This window comes from Ambystoma mexicanum, chromosome 3q, assembly GCF_040938575.1.
Source record: "Ambystoma mexicanum isolate Mex_15411 chromosome 3q, UKY_AmexF1_1, whole genome shotgun sequence".
In the NCBI taxonomy this organism is placed as follows: Eukaryota; Metazoa; Chordata; class Amphibia; order Caudata; family Ambystomatidae; genus Ambystoma; species Ambystoma mexicanum.
In genome coordinates, this window is record NC_090926.1 from 1,037,599,337 (window position 1) to 1,037,616,121 (window position 16,785).

General features: G+C 44.7%; 1 protein-coding gene across 4 annotated transcripts in view; it reads left to right on the forward strand.

Moving 5' to 3' along the window:
• Positions 1-13,100, forward strand: part of CANT1 (calcium activated nucleotidase 1) — a 132,218-nt gene extending 119,118 nt beyond the window's left edge. For all 4 annotated transcript variants that reach the window (XM_069655224.1, XM_069655223.1, XM_069655221.1 and 1 more), the window contains 2 exons: positions 6,718-6,921; positions 11,169-13,100. In XM_069655224.1, coding sequence (XP_069511325.1) covers positions 6,718-6,921; positions 11,169-11,539 — 575 coding nt within the window. In that variant the 3' untranslated portion in view covers positions 11,540-13,100. The remainder of the gene's footprint in view (positions 1-6,717; positions 6,922-11,168) is intronic.
• The last annotated feature ends 3,685 nt before the right edge of the window (positions 13,101-16,785 follow it).

Here is a 16,785-nt window from a genome sequence, read left to right on the forward strand (position 1 = left end):
CTGGTTTGGCAGCGCCTTTGCACGCGCGCCTCAGGTTTCCTCATTCTGGCACTTTCGCAGCGTCTGGCCTTTTTACTTTGTCTGCTCTGCACTTTTGAAGTCCGTTATTCCGACCTACACGCTGATGAACGGGGCGCGTTGAGCAGGAAGTTGTACAATTCAATGGGCAATTCAAGAAAACGGCAGCAGAAAATGGCGCAGATTGTTCGTGTTTACTCCATGAGGCGGTTCTGTCCATAGTGCAGTGGTGGACGCAAAATGTTCTTATTTCTGGTGTGACTTAGCGTCCATTGCTATATGCGCATTGTGACCTGCAGCAATGGAACACTACTGCTGTCTACTCACCAGTGAGACCAGCAGAGGGTTGGAGTTGTTCCATGTAAGGCACAAATTGCTTTTCCAGATCTGGGCGGGGGTACCCAGATAATTAAAGGGTAGGGTTGAGCCAAGTGGTCTGTTTTAGCCTTAAGAGACAGCCACACGCCCAGCTGGCAAAATAGTCATACAGGGTGTCTGGCGTTCCCATACCAAACACCACAAAACTCCTACCTGGCACCTGCCTCCCTAATTCCTACAACGTGAAACCCATACCTGGCTACTTCCATCTCCAGCCCCTTCAACACAAAACCTGGCGTCTCATCGTTGGCAGATATGGCACAATGAGCTGCAGCAATTTGCCATGGATCACACGCTCTCGGCATGGCCATGGCACTTGAGCCCTGCCTGCACTTTACACACTTGACCACATAACTTCCCATATCAATAATAAAATATGCTGATGCATACATTTAAAGCGCGAAATGTCTTTTTTATTACTATTACTTGGGAGGTATACAAGTCGCATTATAAACCACACTGAAAAATGTATAATCCTTTATGTTCAGCAAATAAGGTTTAATTATAGCTTTGTTTTCACTATCATCCTTAATGGAAGGCAAGTACCAGTATGCAAAGTAATGTGAACTAAAACAAATCTCCTCTGGCTTTTGCAACTGTACATTCGAAACGTTGAATCACAGATCCGCCAAAAATACTGTGATAAGAGCACCTGCTGCAGATAACTGGAGCTATTGGGGACTAAGGAGGCCCTCGGACACAAGTGACCCATTCAGTTCTTAGCCATTTAATCGTTCGATTCAGAGTCTTCGTTATTATTAACCATTGTCACAGTGGTAACAATATCACCGTTATGCCCATGCGCAATAATTTTTTAAATTGCAAAATGCTAAAAACCATGTAAAACGCCTCAGTTAATAGCAAAAGTCTCGAAAAACGACAATCCTTCATTATTGCTAGCATTTTCAGTGGGGATGTGGGGAGGCTGCAGGGCATAAAATTGCACATCTGAATGAATCTGCATTTAGCAGCACTGCCTTCACCGTCTAGGTTTCAGACCAAGTGATTTCATCATAATTAATTCCCCCCCAGGATCAATGGGGGAGTTGCCACGGTGGGACACAAATCTGACGAGCCATCTACAGTTTAGCAGACTGTGGTGTTGGTTAGTTGTCTTTTGTGGATCTTCCAGGTGACCTTCCTCACAACCTGATATGAATATTTAAGGCAAGAAGCAGATTTTGAAATTTTGGAAAAGTGATACCTCTCCTAACATTGATGACTGGCTGCAGAGTTTGTCCCTTTTGTCCAAGAGGGAGAAAATATCTTTTAAAGCAAAAGATCAGCTTGATAAATATGGGAGGATGTGGGGTGCATTTAATGATCTCTACGCTTAAAATATTTGATTGTGTTCGAGGTTTCTTATTTTGCTTTGTTTTTGTTTTTTTCATTTTATTTCTTTCCTTTACCTTCTGTCACCTTACTCCCTGTATTCAGTTCCCCTCTGTCACTTCTTAAAGATTTATTTAGGAAATTATGGGTGAATAAGTATCACCTTGTGCATTTGCGGTATTGTATTATGTTCTATTGCTTCTGTAAAGTTCTAAATGTATAAATAAAGTTTTGAAAAAAAAATTATGAATCTTCCCAGCGGATAAACCCTTGAGGGATCATTGGAGGACAATCGAAACCTCACGTATGACTGGGTTATCTAAAGTGCAAACTTAGCTGGAAACAGCACAATACAGCACTGGACATAGTGAACCTCGCCCCGGGGGTTGCAATCGGGTGCTCCATGGTAGCGGAGGAGCAGAATAGGTTGGGGGTGCAAGGAGCTAAAGAGGGGGAGAATTATGGTTGAGTGCAGAGATCAGCTATTGGCAAGAATTGCTTTGAGGAATAGGGACTACAGGTCCTTTCTGAAGTGTTTGTTTGGTGGGGGCAGTCTTTTCTGTGTTGGTGATTTGCGTGCGTATTAGGAAATGGCCAGTTTCCTAGTTTTTGCACCCTCCCCGCCCCCGCTTGCAGTACCTTGTTTCCAGCCTGGTGATGTTGTAGCGTCTTTTAGTGGAGTTTCTCCATCTGCTACAGAAGGTAGATTTCGTTAGCCAGCTATACGGCTCGTCTCAGTTTGCTCCTACCATGTTTATAATCTATATACACAAGGAGCAAGTGTGCCACTTCCTCGCTTCGGTCCAGTACACATTTTATCTGGCCTAAATCCTTGGTCCCCCTGCACTTCTGGTGTCCACGAGTGAGTGGAGATTTAACCTGCCTTAGATATTTGTTTAAGAAGAAACAGACAAATAATCGTGTTAACTTAAAAAGTCAGTGACTGTAACCTAGTGGCCTGCACCCAAGCCTAGTTCTTATCCCTGCTCACCATATGCAAAAAGCTTCGCGTTTCAATTCACAGCTGATCACAGTGAGATTTGTTACTGTGTTCTACCATTCCTTTCTGGCAGTTAATGCATTCATGTATGTCAGCCTGGATTTCGCCAGCAATGTTTATCTCTGTTTGCAGTCCAGACCAGTGCTACATCTGCAAAGAATGCAGACGGCTGTGATTCGTAAATTTGATAATTTCCCTTTCTGCTGGATGGAGAGGTCCCTGCATTGGCTCTTAGTTTAGGAAGCAGTTATGTTTAAGTCCATATTCTTGATACATAAAGCCACATATAATAAATACTATACCTTTCCCTCTTGGCACCGGACTTCAAAGATACTATCCAAGAAGATCTCTCATTTCTTCATCAGGCTTCTTCTTGATTGTCCCTAGGTTAAAAAATCAAGAAAAGGTGGAGCATCTTTCGCAGTGCTGGCAGCTAAATGTTGGACCTCTATCCTGAACTTTGTGCAGGATGAGTCCGATCATCTTAGTTTTCTAAAGTGCGTGGACTGTGCAAAACAAAAGAGGTGTTGGCTGGAAGGCTTAGAATGAATCTTAACCTCTGGCATTGCTTTGGCAACCCTCCAGACCATCGTTCTTCGCCTGCCAAGCCATTACAAAAGGGGGAAACCCATATGCAAATTAGCTTGGTCGCACCCCACTAGGGGCAGTCCAGCCTGAACTGCTTGGTCACATCCCTTCTGCACGAGACCACAAGCATCCCCAGAAATTAAACCAACAATTTGCAAGGGTGATATCTGTCCAGCCACCATCGTTAAATCACATGCAGAGATATTGACGCCTACAAAATTTGTCAATCTCTCACTTAGGGAGAATATTGTCCCAAGCTCACTTAAACAGGCCTGGATTTCACTACTCCATTAAAAACCTCACTGGATCCCAAGCAACTATCGCCCAATTACTAACTCGCCCTTTCTCTTGAAAATCCTTGACAAAGTGGCACATCAAAAAATTCAAAAGTTCCTGGAGCTTAATCACATCTTAGGCTCCAACCAATCTGGTTTCCGAAATAATCACAGCACTGAAACTACTCCCCTTGAGCGGAAAACATCAATTATGCAACATATGGATAACGCCAAAGCATCACTTCTGATGCTACTAGATCGCACTGCAGCGTTTGATCTTGTCGATCATACAGTTCTAACCACTAGGCTACAAGACACTGCCTGTTTTTCTAATGAGGCAGCTAGTTGGGTCCTATTTTCTCTCTTAGCGTATGGCAAGAGACTTCTTCTTTGAAGACTTCATGGCAGAAGTATATGTCCTGGAGTTTGGCGTGCCCCCAGGCTCCTATCTGTCCCCAAAGCATTTTAACATCATCTGCTTCTTTTAAGCTGCCTGGATGCGGAAGGTGTCGGGTATGAAACTATGCGGATGACACTCGGTGTCTCTTTCCCCTTTCTGGCAGCCATGAGCTTGATTCACAGTTACAATCGCAACCACCAGTCGATGACTACTAACAACTCTTAACAATGGGAAAACGGAGATTATGCAGGTAGGCACAGCCTCCAAACTACGTAAACTGGATCCTACGTATGCCTCTTTTCAAATCTCCGACTGCCTCCTATCAACACGCCCCAAAGTTAAAACATTGGGTTTGATATTGGATTCGGAGCTTGCTAGGAAGGCACACGTCAGTAGCCTTGTATCACGTGCCTCCTACTATGTCAAGTTACTTGTACAGGCAAGCCCATGTCTTGACAAGGCAGACGGCGAAACACTGGCCCGTGCAATCATTGGCTCACGTCTGGACTACTGTGCCACTTTTCTTCAGGGCATTGGAAAAACAGAGATTAATCGGCGACCGGTAGTCCAGAACAATGCATCCAGGGCAGTGACTGGCATTTGCAGAATAGAGCTTGTGTCTGGAGCCAGAAGATCACTTCATTGGCTGCCAATACAGGAGCAAATCCAATTCAGAACACTGTGCATTCCGTATGTCTTGTCTTTATGGAATAGTTCCAGCATATCTAGCCAAAAGGATTAGGTGGTTACCAGCTAAGCGAGCACTACGCACCAACAACACAGGTCTGGTGGAAACCCCAGCTGCAAAGCTCTCCCTTGTGCTGAATGGCTGTTTCTCAGTGGCCGCTCCCCGGCTTTGGACTTCCAATGCACTTCTACTAGATCTTGGACTGTGTGGGGCAATTTCCATCTTTAGGGGCAGGCTGAAGACCCTGCTATTCGAATAAACTTAGCCCTCTCGCTTATTCACTCCCCCCTGGAAATTTTGGCCTGGTTGACTGAAATGTTTCTTATATTTGTCTGACTGTGTTGTTGTCCGTCTTGTCTCTGCGCTTCAGTGCCTTCTTTGGGTGGTGTCCCAGCGTGTTACAAATTAAATAAATAAATGTGCTTGGAATATGTTCTTAAATCTTGGTCTGCTGGCTACTTTTCTCCCTTCCGTACTAGTGCTAAAAGGATGCCTGCAGGTGAACGTTGCACTTATAAAATCTCACACAAATACCAAAGTAGCAAGACTTGGCTTGCCGGCATTATACCTTCGCATGACCTGGTGGGTCTGCCAACATTGACAAGGCCTCCATGAGCAGGTCTTGCAGATGCCACCCTCACCCCCCCGCCCCCCCCCTGCAGATGCCACCCTCACCCCCCCCCCTCTGCCATGCAAGATTTGGTTTATACATATTAGGTTTTTTTTGTGGGCGAGCAGGCAGAGGTCCACTTGTGCTTGCCTTGAGATTGTAGTCGACTTGGTTCAAACTCTCTCGTTAATTTCTTTCTTTACGTTTTGGTACTTATAGTTGTGCTTTTCCTATTCTAAATGAAGACATACGAATCCCATAATATAAAACATGACAGGATGGCACACCTGTCTGGCATTGGACAACTTAATAGCGCTGGATACCTTCTGCTTCTTTCTATAAATAATTTGCGGGAAGGGCCTGGGTTACCCCACCTCCTACCCCACGACATTCACAAAAACATACCCAAGTCCCCATCGTCTTGCTAGCCTGTTGCAGCTCTAGTCTCCTTGACATGGGTGTCTGTGAGTGGAGGGTTACAAGTTGGGGGCTGAGAGTTGTAAGGGGTCCGAGCCATAAGGGGGAAGGGTGGTGATAGCATTAGGCAGTTTTAAAGTGTTTGGGGGACTTTAGGAGCTGGGCTTAAGCTATGGAATCATGAAGGCTGTGAGTGTAGGCAATGATATGAGGTTTGAAAGTAGGAGGAAGAGAAAATGAAGGTATGAGTGGGGAAGTGATTTGAAGTTTGCTATGAATGGGAGATAGAGTGATATGCGGTTGCTAATAGAGGAGAATCTGAGTAGCTAAGTGGAACAGATAAAATTGGAGGACCTATGATTGGTGAGACTGAAATTGAGAAGATTGGTTGAGTGACAAAACCAAAGGGGCTCTGTGCGGGATGGTGGTGATATGACTTGGTTCAAACCAGGGGATAATGATGGATGAAAATGCATGGTGGTGTGTTTTGATTGCCTCCCAAAGATTTTTGTGCTTGTCATAATATAGTGTCAACATTTTACTTTCAGTCTTCATGTTGTATTGACATTCCTTTTAACAATAAATGTGCTCAGCTGACATGTGTTTTGACCACTAGTTGTTTTCAAGGCTCTAAAAATGCGCCCAATTCTTCTTGCGACACATATACTTAGTTTTGCTATATCCTGTGGCTGTTAGAAACCCTCATTTGATGGATGTTTTCACGTCTTCCCTTTTTAATAGCATTCCCTTATTGTGCCTCAATTGGTTTTTCAGATTCAACTTCTCCTCATTGTATTTGTGGTTAGACCCACTCCTCAAAATACTGCTCCCAGGGATGTCCTGTAAAGTATCACCCCCCATTCAGTGGATAAAGTAAGGGTTGCTGAAATTGGAGGTGATAGAATAAGGATGGCTGAGAATGGACCTTGGCATAAGGGAGGATCTGAGATCAGAGGTTGACATGAAGGACCCATTGCAGCCTGTTTTAATCCATTGTGTGTCTTGTTGCAGGTTTTAAGGCAGAGTGGCTGGCTGTGAAGGATGAACATCTGTATGTAGGGGGCCTGGGGAAGGAATGGACGACCACCACTGGGGAGGTGGTTAACCAGTACCCTCAATGGGTGAAGATAGTCGGATTCAAGGGTGACGTGCACCATGAGAGCTGGGTGTCCAATTACAATGCTCTGCGCACTGCGGCAGGAATCACGGCTCCTGGTGAGTATCTAACCGCAATGTTCTGCATTCTACCACCGGGACTGTGCCTTTTTGGGAGATTCCAATCCAAACTGCTGTACTCCCAACTACACTACTTTGGTTGCGTCTGCTAGAATCGCAACACTAGGTTAGCTTCTGTGTGCTGCTGACAGCCTTTAAGATCATACCTCCTTGTGAGTGTCCCAAACAATGATTGCATGTGGCAGAGGCATAAAAAGGCAGGGAGTATTCATCCCTTCATTTCTTCTGCTGTTGAAGTGGTTGATACTCAAAACAGGACATCAGAGCAGGTGTCATTGTTTCAAAAAGTACACTGACACAGGACCACATGATAAAGGTAGCGAAAAGGGTGTGGCACTGGCTTAGTGAGGAGAAAGTGGAGGCCTGGCCTAGAAGGGAAGGTACCTGGTCTAGTGAGTAGGATCAGGAGGAGGCGACATGGTCTACTAAGGAGGCACCGACTTGGGTCACAAGTAAAGTAAGAGCTATTGTAGTTGTTAACCTTGTGCCACCTGCTCTGGTGTTGGAACACCACATTTATTCCAAAATTACCCCAGTAACTCCTTTAAATTGAAGAGTGTTAGAAAATCTCTGTATAACAATAAATTGTGGTACACATTTAGAGCACCTTTCCAGACACACAAGTTGGCTGTTGTTCAGAGGTGGAAATGCAGGAACACTTTCAGAAGCTCAAAACACCACCAATTTGTGCTTGCTGGTTCCTTGGCCTCTTGATTGATATGAAATGCTGGTAGGATTTAATGTTCATAGTCTTCAGAATGTTCCAGGAAGAAAGTTGCAGAAACGGACCGTCAGAGGAAGATACAAATTGTTGTTTACCTTTAAAGTATGTGGTACTAAGGTGCCTTAACATGCACAATATTATTTGTGCTATCATTAGTGCTCCTAAAACTGAAGCAAAGAGTACATGAATAACCCTGAAGATATGTTCATTTTCCCCCCTAAATATTCTAGGAGGGTATCATATACTTTTCCAGCGTCATTCTGCAGCCATGTCATGCAGAGTCGCATTCATCAGTGCTTTGAGAACATAGTTGGATTAACCACCCACCTCGTGAGTGTTGTTTATTGGGATGGAGGGATGAGTCTCTTCGGAAAGTGCTTCAAGGTACAGGGACCTTGCGTTGTTCAAGTTTCTGCAAAGGGTTTTGGAGCACACACAATGTACTGAAGAAAAGGAAGCACTTTCCACCAATGTAGGCAAATCCTCTGGAGCAAGGTATATGGTGAGAAATGTCGCTCCTTGGTCTTTAATCTCTGGATCTGGTCTATGTTCCTCTGCTAACCTCTTCTCTCAGATGATGGTCAGTTCTGGGTCCTTGTTGTAGCAATGCTGTGTCAAGCCCCTTCAAACTATGCATGTTACTGACACCCTGTTGCCCCAGTTAAGTGTGCTCATGCCACGCTACCAACTTTCTGCCTGAGTATTATAGAGTCTCGCCATGAGCCAGGCATTGTAAAGTCTGAGTTGACCCCTCCTCCTCCCTGCAAAGCCACAACAGCAACATTGACTTCGACTAAGTCCTTGTTGAATCACAGGAGGACCTGATGGAGGGCTGCTAGCACAGAAGAATTGCACAGTTACGGAAGGAGGCGCTTATGGTTATGGCGAAGAGCTATGTGGCATTTTACGGACCTATGATGAGAGTAGCAGATTGTGGTTATATTGCAGCCTGTGTGCAGAACCTCTACATGTATATTGTGGTTGGTTGTGTGAACTACTTAGACTGTAGGAAGGTTACCAGCTCTCTGTAGCAAAGCATAGTGAGATGGAGCGTGTGGTTTTGCCACTGAAATGTGCGCCTAAACAAGACCGCTAAGAGACAACGATTTTCAGTATTGTGTAGTGTATTGGAGCTTCAGAATCATTTGGGCTACTACTCTCCATCTCACACCATTGACTTTGTTGCCTGGAGTTGATGGGACTTGTAGTCCAACACATCTGGAGACCCAAAGATTGCAGACCTCTGGACTACATGCAGCATGCATAGAATAAAGAAAGGACTTCAAAAGGGAGTGAACATATAATGAAGATTTGATTGTTTGTATTGTCCTGAGCATGTTCAATACGATGGTGATCCAAGCGGGGCAGCATGGAATTCTATATTGAAGCCCTCACGATATGTTGAATTAATTCCTTGCAACAATGAATCGCTGAACCTATGAGCCTGTGCTGGCTGAGCCTGGCTTGATTATGATTGCTGGATTCCCCATTATTGAACGTTGAAGAGACTTGAGAAGGGTACATTGCTTAATCGGGGCCGGATCAAGGACTTCATTCACTGATGGCTGCCAGTTAACCAGATCACCATTGTTTATGACTTTGTTTTTATAGGATCTTGCTGACATTTCCACAGTACCCCTTTTGGGTCATATTACAAGCTTCTAGTTGCACTGGTTTTCAGTTGGACCCACCTAGTAATGTTTTTTTTTGTTGTTGTTTTGCTGTAAGAGCCAGAGTGGCCAAAAGGCCATAAAACCTCTGTCAATTTCTCTGCATTCTGTGTTATTTACCTGCTGCAAGGTCCTGCAGAGAATTTAGGGTGCACTGTCTGCTACCATGTGCCACAAACCTCAACCATTTGCACAGCCTCAACGAATAAGTTGAAAATTCGAACCACGACTAAATTAACAATGAATCTGCAAATCATTTGTTATTTGTCCTAATCGTTTGCTACTCGGCCTGAAACATAAACCCACATTGACTGATCTCCTCAGCCATGCACACGAGGCTGTCATCGTAAGGGTGGCAGAGTTTCTTCATAGAGTCATGATTAACCTAATTAATGAACCAGAGGGAAACTCAAAGGACATCAGACACTGAAACCTTTTCTAGGCAACACTGAAAGCCTATTAAAAATCTATAAACTTAGTAATATGACGCATTAAACCGATGAAGCAACAGATTTGACCATGGGCTATAACCTTCATTTCTACCCTCCCTTCACACCCTCACCAGTGATACTTCTTAATAATGACAATGAGACATCTTATTTCATCTGCCACTGCTGTAATATGGCTGATCCTGGCCTGGAATTGTTCACTAAAAGTACTTTTCCATCTAATAATGCACCGCATTCTTCAGCTTGAGTGCTCCTATTCCTTTGAGTAGAAGACCTTCATCCTAATGTTAACCAACAATTTCCCCTCCAGAGCCTGTACTAATGACAAGATTTATGGTGTTGCAACTACACCAAGTGTGATGTGGAAAATCCTACTGCATGAGGTTTGAAATCTACATTGATTGCACAGTACATCTCACTATTGATATTTACTACCTTAAACGGCTCAATTCGCGCTAGTTGGGAATCTATAATAATAACCCTGAGTAATGTTATGGTGGAGGGTACCCCTGAATATGAAGAATGCAATATTTTAAATTCCAAGGAGAGTTATGATTCAAGCTCCGGAGAGGGGGCAATGTGGTATAGTTGGGCAGCGTTCTAGTCCTCTGAAAGATAATCATGGTTTCCACTGCAGTCATCCAACGTCGCCCTTCAACTCCCTTAGTAACTAATGCCTAATGGTGCGAGCAGACTTCCCAACCCACTTCCTATCCAAGACCGAACACCTCCACAAAAGAATGTTGTTCAGCATGAACACATGCCCAGTCCGATCTGAATCCCCAGACTTCGCTCTGCCCTCCTTGGTCAGTGCCAGATCCCCTGTCCTGACTCGTTCCTCATGGATACACTTTGGTTAGAGCTAGTAGGCTAGATCTCCAGTCTGTGACTTCCTTTTTTACTGCTGTATCCCTTGTCCTCACTGCTGCCTGTGTTTCAGCTAGATCTCCAGACCTACCCCCACACCTGATTATATCTGTCCCAATTTCTAGTGCCTCTGCTGGCCTGGCCGAGTGGATTCCTGTTCCTAATAACACCTCCTTTCCTGATGACTTTCACTGGCACCATCTGAAGGAGCTGAAGCATCTGTTGTGGGGCAGTCACATGGTTGTAGTTGGTTCCCAGTCCTGACTCTTCAGTCTCCAGTTTCAATCTCTCATCCTGATGGTTGCAAGACCCCATCCCCCTGTCCTGTTTGCACTTCTCCTGCGCAGGCGCGTCTCAGTTCTGATGCCACCCATTTATTGAGAGCAGTGGACTCCATCCCATGATTAGAACATGTATTGTACAGGTTACAACTATATCCCTGACACCTTCCCCTGAATAAACCTGTTTAGAGATGGATTCCTTATTTTGATCCTTCCATTTTTCCTTCTTGTCTAGGTTACTTGATCCATGAGTCTGCGGCGTGGAGTGACAATCTGAAGCGCTGGTTCTTCCTGCCACGCCGTGCCAGCCAGGAGCGCTACAATGAGAAAGATGATGAGCGCCGTGGCACCAACCTTATGTTATGTGCCCCCCAGGACTTTGGGGACATCAGTGTCAGCCACATTGGTGAAGTTGTGCCCAGCCATGGCTTCTCCTCTTTTAAGTTCATCCCAGACACAGGAGACCAGATCATTGTGGCACTGAAATCAGAGGAGGACGCTGGAAAAGTGGCAACCTATATCATGGCCTTCACCCTGGACGGACGCTTTCTGCTCCCAGAGACCAAGATTGGGGACGTCAAATATGAAGGCATTGAATTTATTTAACACAAAATGTAATCTTATTAATGAAATGAATGTACAATGAACCTGGTATTGAACGGGCCGTCACTTCCTGGGTTCATGATTTTAAATGGGACGCTGCTGAATGTAATGCTATGTGACAGTTCTTAGTAATGATTTACTTTGGGGTTGGAAGTGAAGGGAGCAATGCAGAATCCCAGTGCCTTGGAAAGCCTGTGCTGCTACTGCTATCACGACCGTTGCTGCTCTGACCCATGTGAGTTGAAGGATGTCCTCCATGGTAAGTTTACAGATGGGTATCTGCTACGATAGTCACACTCGTAGTCCCACTGGCATCTCTCATCTTCCGACCTTTACACAAGTACTTGTGTTTTTCCATATGCTGCTACCGATTATTGTAACTTGGAAGGAGGTGTAGGCAGAACCTGCCAAATGACTCCAAAATATTTGCCAAACATTTTATCACATTTTGGGTTAGTAGCCCTGAATGTGCATGTTATACTAGAAATCTTTTTCACTATAGAGGATAAATGGGCTTTTGTGATTATGAAAAGTTCAACGCATCACAGTTCAGAAAAAGTCTGAAATCCATATGTATGATGGGAGATCTGGAAGAGGTCTATGGATCCTTGAAATGCACCTTGTTCGAGTTCACTGGCCCTTTGGTACCATGCAGAATCATTTAGTGCAGTGCAGAATCCCACAGCATCTTGGGGTCCTGCTGGCAGCTGGTACCTAGTTTCTGAGTGCAATAGAACAGGTGTGTGGGTGACACTGCACCTCACCCTTCCATGTTGTATGGTTCCCCTAGTGTTCTTGGCCGCTTCCAGCTTATGATAAATATATACAGTAGATGTCTGCTGACTATCATTCAGAATGGGACTAGATCCCCAACTCTCATCAAATGATCACTGCATTCTGATAGTCGAACCCTAATGGGGGTTTAGGACCGGAATGCCATCATAGGTGACTCGGATCTAGGACTGTCCCACCAATTTGGTGAGTGGGTCAGCCCCCTCACCCCTCTGGTGTATTTCACTTAATAAAGTACATCTGTATACCAGTGTAGCAATGAAAGTTCATTGTGAGATGGGGTGGAGGGGTGACACTGCTTGGACACATGTCAGGTGTTGGATATGTTACACACTGCTCCTCATTAGCTGTAATATTAGTGTAGGAGCCGGGGCTCTTATTACATGTGAAAGACCGAAGTGAGATGGAGCCGGAGAGGGTTGAGGGACAGTGGGTGTGGCACATAACGAGAGAGCCGGTCTAAGAACACTGGTGTATATCATAGGAGGGGATCCATACCCTGGAGAATATCCCACAAGCTGGGGCGGTTGGGATAGCTATGTGTATTTTCTACTACAATAGTGGTGCTAACGTACCTATTCAGTTCTCCTGGCATGCTTTGAAGTTACCCCAATTCATGCCCCCCCCATATCCTCCCCAGTGTTACCTTGGGATCGTTGTTGCCATATCCTTCATGGCAGGAACTTCGTGGATTCTCCTTCTTGCCTCCATTTTAGGTGTTTGGCATGTAAACAGTGATGATGTCTGGACAATAAAATGATGAAGGCAGTAACCTGGTAGTCAGTGTGCTGTCATGTATATTTTGAATTGAGTGGTAGGTGTGTACCTATACTGTTTCTGTTCAGATTCTCTATCATTGTATTTAATAAGGGAGTTGAGCACTCTACTTGAAAGCACATGGCTGACTGGTCAGTCCTATGGCTGCAGGCCTTACATTGGTAAATAATTAGTGACAAATGAAATAACCAGGTGCCATAGACTGGCACTATTACAGAAAGATAGATAGCACTAGCATATGGTTACAAAGCTGCATATACGATCACAACTTGAGGTGTTGTACGTATACAGTACAAGATTATCATTCACAGTGTTTGCAATAATGTACAAGTGAAAAGGCAGGATGGAGGATCAAGGATGTACAAGTGAAAGGCCAGGGATGAGATGATAGCCACCAGACAGGCCGTGTACTTCCTGCAGAGGAAAGCAGTTCCTTTCAGAGCAGTTTTGAAGTCATAGTAGGGATGGGCTTACTATCAGATGTTTGGGAGTTCCATTGGAGGGGATTGAGTGAGAAGGCAGAGGGAGCAAAGTTCTGAGGTAAGAATGCAGGACAGGAGCAAAGAGATTGGGTAGGATTTGATATCTCAAGAGTGCCAGTGGGAAAGCAATGAGATGGAGTTAACCAGGAGTAGGGGGGGAGGGGTAGTCAATGGCTTGATTTGTAGAAAAGAATAAGGAATTTAGGGAGAAAACAATCGCATCAACAACCACCCTGCCTTGAAGCGGTGCATACAGGTAGGTGAGGATTTGAGGGGCTTGAAGATGGCGCAGGTTGCAAAATGATGTACCCTGCCAGATGGACTAAAGAAATAGATTGTTGATTAGAATTATTTTTTTATAATGCGCTTAATCCCAGATGACCAGTCGCGAGCCCGGGATTTGAATCTGCGTTGTCTTGCTTCCAAGACACACCTGTTGCCCCTGAGCTATCCTCCCATCCCATGAGAAAGCTCTCTCAATAGCTTCACCTGCTGAGAAGAAGATTGAAGACTTTTTACCAGAATTAAAGGTAAGAAAGAATCAGATTTTGCAGATGTTGTGAAGGTTAAACCTGCCAGCTGTAGTGGTAGAGGTAATACACTGTTGAAGTTTCAGTGTGCTGTCAAGGGGAACCTCCAAGTTTGGGCCATGGGGATCCAGACAGTGAGGCAGGGGACGGGGGGAGAGGGGATCAGGTCTTGGAAGGAAGGAGATGGATCCCCATAGTTTTGGAGGGGGTAGGCATTGAGTAGCAAACCTCTTTCCAGTATTTTACGGCAGTTAGTGATGCAGGAAGAAAGTTTCATGGGAAAAGGAGAAGGAAGTAAAAAGAGATTTGTGTGTCATCAGCAAAGTAATGACATGACATCCCAAAGGAGGAAATGAGCTTCCTAAGTGGTGAGGTATGTAGAGTGAATAGGGTAGGACCGAGAACAGGGTTGAGGCGCATTCCAAATGGTTGATGGGTTGCAGAGGATGTTCCAGCAAGTGGAAAAGGAGCAACTAGATAGGTTTGAGGCAAGGACATGGTATTCGATTTGAGTTCGAGAGCATCAGGAGGAGAGATCAGTGGTCAAAGTTTTTCAAAGGCCGGTTAGAGAACAAAGGGGATGTGACTAGTTCAAAGGCCGGTTAGAGAACAAAGGGCATGTGACTAGATTGTGGGTAATGGAGAGGAAGATGACTGCATCGATGGGCTCTATTTTCATGAAGTAACAACTCTGCTGCAAGACATATACTGTGGGGGGCAGGGATGTGTTTCCAGGAAATTGGTGATGTGGTTGAACACCATATACTCTAGAATGTTTAATAGATTGAGCAGAGAGCATGGTAGATTGTTGGCAGCATTGTTGTGTCCGCTTTGGTTTTTTTTAAAACTGTGTAAAATGTGGCAGGTAAATAAATACCTGAATGCAGGTAGGGGTTAAAGAAGGGGAGAGCCAGGTGCAGATAAGGAAAGTGCCCTTTTAGTCTGTGGTTTGAAGGGGTCTACAGGAGCACAAGGAGGGTTGGCAGACCAGACAATGGATTCCTTTTTCACCAGAGCAGCAGGGGAAAACTCAGAAAGAATGAAAATGTGGGAGTTTGGAAGGAGGGCAATGAGGTAATCGCCTATATTTTAGACCTTTTGTAGAGCAGCAGTATTCAAAGTCCTCAGCAGAGTGTGAATGAAATGGAAATTGGCTGAGTTTGGGGGGGAGGGGGGGGAGATGCATGGACTGGAGAGTCCCGGATAGTTTACTGGCCGAGAGATGAGGTTGTGTAGTAGAAAGAGTCTAGGAGTTTGTCGAGAGATTCCCTTTTGGGAGGCAGAGAGGGTATGAGACTGGGTTTTATGCCAGCAATGTAGATGTAGGTGCATATTAGTTCTAAGAAGTTCAATGATCTGGGAGAGCCATGTCTGCAGTTGTGGAAGCGAGAGAGAGGAGCAAGCAAGATAGTGGTGCTCAAAGAGAGCAACAAATGCTAGGTTGATGTCTTGAAATTTCTCATCATTGGAATTTGCAATGGTTGGAGAGCACGCCTGGTGATAGGACCCAACTTGATTCGGGAACCATAGGACGAGATCTGAATTTGCGCTTGGTCACCAGGGAAGGGCAGAGGGTGCAGCGTGGACAAGGGAAATAAATACAGTCAAGGTGAAGAAGGTCAATAGAGGTGAGTGAGGACTGGAGAGAGAAGGGCAAGAAGAGGTTGAGTGTGTTGTCACAAATGTGGGTTGACTGTTTGTGAAGGGTGCCAAAGAGTGGTTGGAGTGGGAGGGATCCCACTGAAAACGATGAGCCTTAGTCTGCCATTGTTATGGTTGATCCTTTAGTTGGCAGATATTCAAGTAAGAGATCAAAGTCATAAAAAAAAATAGTGTGTGCCAGAAGCGGATAGATAAAAATGATGAGGGGTTGGAGGGAGGAGCTGAACACAACTATGATCAAAGAAAAGGGGATAAAGTTGAGTCGGCCAAGATGGATGTGGTGTATTTGTTAATCCAGAGACCCACTGTTGGGTAGTGTCAAAGGTAACATAGTCCGCGTGAATGGCTTCACCATTCATGAAATTCAATGGACTGAAAGTTGACTTTGGGAGAAAACGGTCCTATTTAGTGGACAATTGTATGTAAACTGTTGGTCGAATCATCAAAATGAGCGGTACTTGAACAATATATGTGTACTTGAGACGCCACATGCACCACATACTGTTCTCCTCTTCCAAGTGTGAGGCTAAGTAATTTTCTTTTTCTGCACAGCTAGGGCTTAATTCAGGAACAAAGCGGGCAGAATTGTGCACCCTACTCTTTCCCATTCTCCTAACCTTATCAAATGGGGACATACCATGTCCCAATGGATGTTCTATGGTGCAGTATCTTCTCTGTTTTTACCACCCATCATTTCACTGTTATTTAGACTGCATTTTTGGTCCCAAAGCTGCTTCGTTAACCCATAACTAAACCCGCACCTTTTACTTGAATATCCCCAAAGTGACCCTTTTTTAACATTTTGTTGTGTTTTTTTACTGTTGAACATTCTGCACTAAAATATGTGCAGTGAATATTTGGCAATATAATCACTTGATCCTGTGCAGTCACCAGAACAGCCTCTGGTCTAGCTTAGTAGGGCTGAGAAAGAGCCACAACGTGTCCGTTGCCACAGCCTGATAGGGCAATATTGAACTCTTCGCCACGACCTTCTAGACCTGTCTTC